Source organism: Polypterus senegalus, chromosome 14, assembly GCF_016835505.1.
Source record: "Polypterus senegalus isolate Bchr_013 chromosome 14, ASM1683550v1, whole genome shotgun sequence".
Classification (NCBI taxonomy): domain Eukaryota; kingdom Metazoa; phylum Chordata; class Cladistia; order Polypteriformes; family Polypteridae; genus Polypterus; species Polypterus senegalus.
Genome location: NC_053167.1, coordinates 145,482,093 through 145,490,484, shown reverse-complemented (window position 1 = coordinate 145,490,484; position 8,392 = coordinate 145,482,093). Strand labels below are relative to the sequence as shown.

The following is an 8,392-nucleotide window of genomic DNA, read 5'->3' as shown; positions in this document are numbered from 1 at the left end:
CTTCTAAGTGCCCATCCACCCATTTCATGGGGACCTCTTCAGGACCCCCGTATGGCACCTGTCTGTCCTGCCCCTGTACTCCTCCCTCCTTACCCAGTCTGTCTGGAGGTCCACTACCTGCTTTCCCTGAGCCCGCTGTGAATGGTGGTGCGGCGTCAGCCCCCTGCACGAGCCCACCCAGGTGATGGCACACAACTGAGCCCAACACGCGGCACACGGTCCTCTCCGAACTCCTTTTTTAATAACTTAGAAAAAAACAAAGCAGCCAGTGGCTCGACGCCACCTCCCTGGAAGCAGTTCAAGTCTCTCGCCAGGATGCCTGGGCAGACAGTCCTCGGGGGGGCACCACAGCCCTTGTTCAGGGACCCCGGCGAGTTGGCATGGCCTACGAGTGCGACAATCTCATGCGGTCCTCCACTAGCACCGAGTCGGCACCAAGGGTCTCCACGCACTGGCGCACGATGGTCAGCACCCCCTCCAGCCGCCGGTCCAGGGCCGCCAGGTGGGCTTCTGCGAGGGTGGGGTAGACGGGGTCGTGGGCCGTGGCGGTCCTCAGGGCCGAGCTCAAGACCCCACCGCGCAACAAGTTCAAGCGGTTCCAAGTGGAGACACGAACCCTGGGAACAAAAACCGGGAGCCGTTAGGGCGAGATGGGCACAGAAAGGGCGCGGGGCACACGGGGACGGCGGCACTCACATGCAGCACTGGTACACGGGGGCCAGGATACTTCGCTCGTCAAGAGCCGGGTTTCCAAAGCTGTGTGGAGAGAAGGGCGAGGGTACAGAAATGAGTGGCACTGAAGGAGGGGGCGCCAAGCACCCCACAGCAGGCAGGCACCATCTTACCTCTTGGCATTATCCAGCAGGATGAGCATGCTGGCACCGCCGTCATCCTGGAAGCTCTCGTAGTGGTGCCGGTCAGCGTTGCCAATGAGGTAATCAAAGATGGCCGTGTCTATGATGTCCAGCAGCCGGGGCCCCGAGTCGTAGGGCGCCATCTTCTTCACAGCATCGCAGTAACTCTCGTCATACTCCCACCTGCACGGACAAGCAGGGGGCACGGCTGGCACCACAATACCCACATGTCTGTCCCCTCCACAGCAACCCCCGAGACCTCACCTCGCCAGCTTGCCCTCACGGTAGGTCCGTCCCCACGGGTGCCGGTGCTTCTGCAGTGGCCACACGTCGGGCAGCCACAGGGTGACCGAGCCCTCCATGACGTCCCCTTCGGCGCAGGCCGGCTCGCTCTCCCGACAGTAGTAGCATTTGCCGTAGAAGCAGCTGTTGTTCCCTGGAAGCAGAGCCGCGTTAGAATGGCACACCTGGCAGCGCCAGCCCCTGCCATCGGCACTCTCGTCTTACCCTGCATCAGGAAGGTGCCGAGCAGCTGCTCGCTGGCCACGGCCTTGATCTCCGTCCGCAGGTTCACAAAGCGGCCCACCACCAGCGGGGCCCTGCGAAAGCCCAGGATCCTGCAAAGCAACGGGCAGAGACGTCAGCCTGGGCTCTGCGGGTGCCAAGCTCCCCGGGCGCTCACGTGGCGATGCGCCTACCTGTCCAGGTGAAAGGCGGCCACCTCGGCATTGTGCCGGTCGTATCCCGCGTACGGCTCCCCCTCCACTACGTAGTCCCGGGGGTACCTGAACGACAAGGAAAAGCGGATGAGCCCGTCCCCCCCAAGTCCACCCCAGTGCCCGCCGCCGTCGTGCAGCTCACCGCTTCGGCTTGAAGACCACCTTCTGTCCCCCTTCCAGTACCAGCAGGGCCTTCAGCTGCGTCCCTTTGTAGCCCACGTCGGCCCGCTCGATGCGGCTCGTCGCCATGGCGGCCAGCACCGCCCCCAGCTCGGGGGTCTCATCCGGGTAGACCTCGCGGGGTCCCACCCACTGGGCAGCCACTTCCCAGGGGGACTGAAGAGTGTGGTCGAGACGCGCGCCCCGCTGGAGCCGCAAGCCCCCCTCCATGCGCTGAAAGGCGCGCAGGTCCTGTCGACTGGCCACCGAGCCCTCGCCGCCATCGAGCAGGAAGACCTTGGCCAGGATGAAGACCACCAGCAGGGCGGCGAGCAGCACCAGCCTCTGCTTGAGCTTCATGTCTTCGGAGCGGTCGGCCTACCTGGGCTGAGCAGACAACATGGCAGCCTGGCTGAGGGGAGAGAGACAGAGAGAGAAAGAGGCGGGGGTTACATTCTCGGCCGCCTGGCACCAGCAGGCCTGCTTTGGCACCGGGGTCCTTACCTCCAGGGCAGGGCAAACGTCCTCGTCACACTCGGTCACGTGAGGTCTGTGGGAGAGAAGGGCACAGGGTGAGCGGACTGGGAGGGAAGCCACGGCCCTGTGCCCCCTCGCCAAGTCTGGCATCTTCCTTTACTTGGTCCGCCCACCTCCCCTCTGGCACCCCTCTTTTGCCCCCACTTTCCTCGTCTGTCCTGCTGGGCCCCCCTTCACGGTCCTCGTCTCCCCTCCAGACGTCACCGACCTTCAGCCCATCGCTTTGGGCCATCGCTGCGTCTGCCTCTTCATCCTGGGCCGACCCTCGTCACTCAAACTCCTCTCTCTGCAGGCTAACCTCGGAATGCGGACCCTCAACTTCCAAAGCCTCTTCCTCCTTTCGGGTGCCACCTGTCATACAAACCCTGCACTGGGAGGACTGGCCTTTTGTTCCACGAGTCCACACCTCCATAAGCAGGACAAAGAGCTAAGGGCTTTGAGAAGACCCCTGGAGCAGACCACCTCCTCCTCCTCCTCCTCTGTCCGTCACCCCGGTCCATAGCACACCACCCTCTAATATGGCTGCTAAATTATGACCAGCGTCACAGGGGGCTGCAGCCCATCCTGGCAGGAACAAGGCCTGGACAGAGCATGGCAAACACACACCCACCCACACTTCAGAACATGCGTGTCTGTGGACTGCAGGGGGAAACCTGGACCACCCAGAGGAAGCCCACCTGGAAAAACTGGCAAACTTCACACAGGGAGGACCCTAAACACAAAGCCCGGTCTACATAGTGTGAGGTGGCAGTGATACCCACTGTGCCAGCTAACCTCCAGACCCTCCTTCTCCACAGGCCATCCTTTCTGTTGTTCTCGGTGGTCTCAATGCAAACACTCACCTGCCTCTCGTGGACCTGCTTTGGCCAACCATAAAGCCGTGGCACCACCCGGGCACGTCTCACCTCACCTTCCTGCCACCTACAAGCTGGCATTGATGGTGGCAGCTCTTTGTTGTCTGAGACAGAAGGTACCGTGTGTGTGTGTGTGTGTGTGTGTGTGTGGTGGGGGGTGTTAGTTTGTTTTTTATCATTTTTATTTTATAAGATTTTAATTTCCCCCTTGGGGACAAATAAAGTGACATCTGTCTGTCTGTCTGTCTGTCTGTCTGTGTGTGTTAAAGCAGCCCCCTAGGGTGGTAAGCCGTCGCTCGATTTTCAGCGTGTGTGCCAGCAGCTTCATCCTGCACTCCTCCGGTCCTCTGACCCCACGCCACATCTCCTCGCTCTTCCTCTTCTTCCTCTTCCCATCCCTGCTCTCGGCCTTCGCTATTCTACGACCCCCGTCACATGTCAGTCAGAAAAGCAGGACGTTACCTGGCAGTGTGTGGCACAGCAAGTCCATCTGCGGAAGAGGCCGCCGTCCAGGTGCAGTCCAACCTACGGGCACAGCAGACGTGAATGAGGGAGGTAAAAACACGAAGGGGCAGGGCACCCGACCAGCGATGCCAACGTGTAAGCCGTGCAGGTGCAACTTGAATCACCTCGGAGCTTCCTCTCCAGGAACGCGAGGATATAGCGCCTTTAATTCATGACGTCATCACACAAACACACTGCGGCCCACCCGCCCAGCCGGACATCTTTCGCCACGCTGGCGTCATCAGCCAACCTCATAAATCCAGAGCGGGGCTCCGGAGCGGCCTGCCGGGCACCCCAAAGTAGGTACGGCACTCCGCCGGCGGCCTGCGCCTCCTCCCCGCCCCAGTCGGCTCGAAAGACATTCACGTGCCGGAGCCGAGCAGAATCTCAGTCGGTGGCGTTGGCGGCGTCTCCCTCTCTCGGTCCCTCCGTCACGGCGACCTCCCCGTCTCACCTGCAAGCGGCCTAAGGAAGGCGGCTACGATCGTGCTCCTCCTTTGATCCGGGCTCCGCTCAGACACCGAGCGTTTCGGCCCGGGCACCGGCGAGCTCAAAGACTTGACTCCGAAAACTCGTCCACCTCACCTGCGCGGCATCGGCGGCTCACAACTCGGCAGCGTTCGGATCCCCGCGCCTGCGCTCGGCAACTTCCGGTTCGGCCGCCTCGGCTCCACTCGGCAACTTCCGGTTTGCTACCATTCGGCTCGTTTCGGCAAAAGTCGGCTTTACGGAGCTCAGCTGAACGTGAACGTTTCGTTTAACGCACAATTTCACACACAGGACGGAGTTCAACGTGCTGTCAAGGAAATAGTTACGAGAAAAGAGAGACAGAATAATAAAGAGGTAAGAATAATAAATACACAAAATAAATCAATACACACTTCGATAAAATGGATACTTGAAGGAAGAACGTCTTTATTTAAATGTAAGCTTTTAGTGACGAGTCACATGATGAGGTGAGACGACTGGGGAAGAAAGAAAGAAAAAAAATCTGTCCCCCCCCCCGGACCCCACTGGGCCTTCTACCTCGCATAAATGTCCTGTATTGTTAAAACAATACTTATATAAAAGTACAGACAGATGTGAAAGGCACTATATTATAGGCAGATAGACCGATCGATGAACACACACACCAGAATGACTGAAAAGTAAGAACTTTTAAAAGAAAGAAAACTTTTGACTTATGAGTCCCCAGTCCCTGTGAGGCGCTATACAGGCGAATTGTTGTTGGTATAAAGGACCCCCAGTGACGTTTCTTGACCCACTTCTGTTGAAGAATTCATTGGCTGAAGGCCCTCAGTGTTGGTGTGTCACACAGAGGATGGGCAGCATTGTTCATAATGGCACTCAGTTTTGTCTTCATTCCTCCTCTTCCTCTGCTACTTTGAGGGGTCCCATAACTGAGCTCGGCCTTTTAATGATCTAATTGATTCGGTGGTCCTCTCTGCAAGTGATGTTAGCAGCCTGAAGTGGGCCGGGAGGGGACAGATTTCCACAGTAAGCCCACCGGCTGAAGTTTGCCCACCTGGCAGTGACCAGATTAAATGTTCTGAACCCTGCAGAGGACAGGTGTCTGTGTGGTCTGTCTGCCCGTCCTGGTCTTGGGCTCTGTCATTCCAACAGATGGTGCGCCACAAATGTGTAGCAATGCATTACTAGTGACATATGCAATGCATTGCGTTTGATGATGCCATACCTTACAAAGAACATTCCAACAGATGGTCCACTTTGATTACTTAGACGGCGAGCACAGTGAGTGGCGCCATAACGACGACATGCCCAACATGGCACACCTGTCCATACAGAAGCAGCACACCAGTCACTCATGGGGGAGGGGGGCTATGCCATCATCTCCCACAGTGAACAGGGTGGCACTTAGTTTGAGTCTGCTAGGTGCCCTGCCACTTGTTAGTGCCATCCTGTCCCTGCCTTGCTGTCAGATCCCGAGGCTCTTGTCAGTAATAAAGGTTGCTGGAGTGCCATTTTACTGAGACAGGAACTGACGGACACAGCTGGGTCTGCATGTGTGCACAAACTGGCACTGAGGGGCACAGTGACAAGAAGAGCTGTGGGACCCCGCTGCGCTGCGCTGCGCTGCGCTGCTCTTCTGCAGTCGTTGCTGTTATAATGTCACCTGATTGTCATGGCAGTCACAAGTGCAGACAGACCATAATGACACCCACACACTTCTTTATGGAGCCCACCCCTCAAACAAACAAAGGAAGTGAGCCCCTGGCCAAACCTCCATTGGCCGCAATGACGTGGAACGGGCACTTCCAGCCACGTCCTGAGGACCCCTTGGCAGGGGCAGCTCTGACTGGGCAGATCTTTTTTGATGCCATTCCATAGTAATTTTGCTCCATGCTCAGGGGTCCTGCTGTGTCTTACAGCCGCTGGTGGGCTGCCACCCTGATCTTATCCTGTAGGATGCCTTGAGAAACTCGAGAATTTGTTTATCCTCGATGAGGGATAGCAGATCGGACCCCCAGATAGCAGATCAGCCCTCCGTCCACTGAGCTTCACCGTTGGTCTGTGGTGGCCTTTTTATGGTCAAGTGCAGTCTCGTCCAGTGGCACTGAGGGGTGTCAAGGTGGTCTTTGGCCAGCATCGGGCATTTGCTGCCTGTTCCCCGCTTTGTGTGTTAGACGTCTGAACGGCGATGCCCGCCTGGCCCACTGCTCCTCCTCGAGTCCCCTTGGCTGCTGCCCGCTGTGTCCTCCGCCCTAAATTGTCTCCATTTCTGTGGCCGGATGACCACCTGAACTCTGTGACCCTTTCTGGCAGATCTTCGGAGATCTCGTGTGCCAGGCGTGTTTTACTTCAGCAGAGGCTTCTGGCGAACAGCAAACTCAAAATGCCTCAAGTCCTTTTTTTATTGGCCGAAGTAGCCCCAGACCACCCCCAATCCCGTCTCATTGGCTGGACTCGTGATTTGGCCACTCCCAACTCCAGGAAGCTTTGGCTGAAGTCATTGGTGACATTGTGGATGTTTGAATGACAATCCGCCGTTCACTGCTGTCACACAGACGTCCCCAGAGTGGGTGGGCAGCTGTAGCCGCTCTTGTAGGGGCATGTCCAAGCTGCTTTCATGTCCTTCATCCTCCATGGCTCCGCCCTTGTCTCATCCGTGGGGGTCTCCACTGTAGGTCCACCTTCTGCCCCCCCTCACTTGATCCTTCAGCAGTTTAGAGAAACCAAAATCTCCCGCCAAGTCTTTGGTCATCACGGAGACGCCGGACGTCCCCCAAGTGGCCCATTCAGTTTATACACAGAGGAGGTCCAAAGGTGACAATGAGCAGGCCAGGAAGTGACTCAGACCTGGGGACCCCCGCGGCACTGAAGGCCACCAGGGTGGTTGACCGAGGGGTGATCTCCAGAGAAACTTCCAGGAGGACAACCATCACTAACCCCCTTGTGAGCACAAGAGTGTCTAGAAAGAGGAGACTCTGGGCGGATGAAACCAAGAACAGTGCCAGGTCTGGAGGAAAGTGGGCACAGTGGTGGCAGATCAGGGACAGGCAGAAACAAACCAACAATGCAACTGCGCCAAAGGAGCGAGAACCTCTCAAACTATCAAAAACGGACCCCAAAGGAGCCAACGAGGAATGAAACAAAGGCAGGCAGGTGGTCCGAAGAGCAATCGGACAAGGAAATCGTTACACCTTCTCGTCTCAGTCCACGGGTGTGAGATGTGGACACGGAGAGAAGATCTGAAAAGGAAAATGGGCACCGCAAGAACTCAAAGTGACAAAGTGAGGGACAAAGTGCTAAGAAGGAGACCTCGACCAGATGGAGGCGCTGGAGGTCTGGCCACGAACACCAGGGAGTCGAGCACAAAGGGTGACATACCGAGGAATAATCAAGAAGGTAAGACGAGGGCCACGGCGGTCAGCCCTGCGGCAGAGGACGACACCCGAGGATGAGGATGGTGGTGGACTGCCAGCTTTACAGGAGTCGGACACTCAGTTCATGGACACTCACCTACGACTCCTCACCTTCGCTTCTCCTTTGATGAACTGATGCCAGGTGTTGAGCGGGTGGCGAGCATACGCTGGCGTGGGCACAATGACCAGGAAGCCGAGCTCAGTGGTTCAAGACGACTCTTATTGTGCTCATCTGTTTATTACTAGGACCCCTAAGTCTGATGCTGCAGACCACCAATGGTAAGATGGAGGGGGCGGAGCTCTGAGGAGAGGCAGCTGATTTGGGCGGGGCCACTCAGGAGAACAGCTGGTAGGACTGGCAACACTCACAGTGAAGTGCCACGTTACGGCGAGCCTGTACCCGCTGAACTACAGAGGGGGCAGACCGAGGGCTACAAGTCAGGCCCCCCCCAGCTGGTTGGGTTTGCTTTGTCACCACTGTGTGCCCAGAGCTGATTTATTGTGGCACAGTGCCCTGAATGCCAGCAGAAGACACTCCTGGTGGTCTCCTCGAGGCGCATCACGTCCTGTCCACATACACTCGGAGCACTCGCCAGGACCCCACTCGGGCTGCCGAGCTATCGGCTCTCCTGCTCACGTCGGCCCCTCGCCACGTGAGCCCTGGTGGTCTTTCTGTTTGGGCTGCGTTGCCTGGACTGTCCTCAGGAGTTTGGCGAGTTGTCACCGCCCGCTGCTGTGCCATCATCCTCGGTCGCCCGCTTTAGTCCTATAAAGATCACTTTTAATGTATTGTTAGGACCTGCCTGACCTCGAACCCGACGGGCCACCCTTCAAGTGCCCACTCGGGGGCCGCGTGACGAAATAAAGTGACACTCGAGAGG

The 8,392-nt window shown here is 57.5% G+C and overlaps 1 protein-coding gene across 3 annotated transcripts; it reads right to left on the bottom strand.

The window, feature by feature from the left end:
- Nucleotides 1-214: 214 nt before the first annotated feature.
- fam20b (FAM20B glycosaminoglycan xylosylkinase) lies at nt 215-4,299 on the bottom strand. Of its 3 annotated transcripts, none has more exons than XM_039734568.1 (10): nt 4,213-4,299; nt 3,586-3,648; nt 2,237-2,282; nt 1,716-2,144; nt 1,553-1,639; nt 1,362-1,471; nt 1,119-1,290; nt 846-1,037; nt 697-756; nt 215-617 (listed from the first exon to the last, which is right to left on the bottom strand). In XM_039734568.1, exons 4-10 carry the CDS (start codon nt 2,090-2,092, stop codon nt 386-388), a joined length of 1,230 nt encoding a protein of 409 aa, XP_039590502.1. In that variant the 5' UTR covers nt 2,093-2,144; nt 2,237-2,282; nt 3,586-3,648; nt 4,213-4,299; the 3' UTR covers nt 215-385. The 3 variants fall into 3 exon arrangements, with proteins under 3 accessions (XP_039590502.1, XP_039590501.1, XP_039590500.1); XM_039734567.1 differs by having other exon boundaries at nt 1,716-2,140; nt 4,082-4,287; XM_039734566.1 differs by having other exon boundaries at nt 4,082-4,286.
- Nucleotides 4,300-8,392: the final 4,093 nt, after the last annotated feature.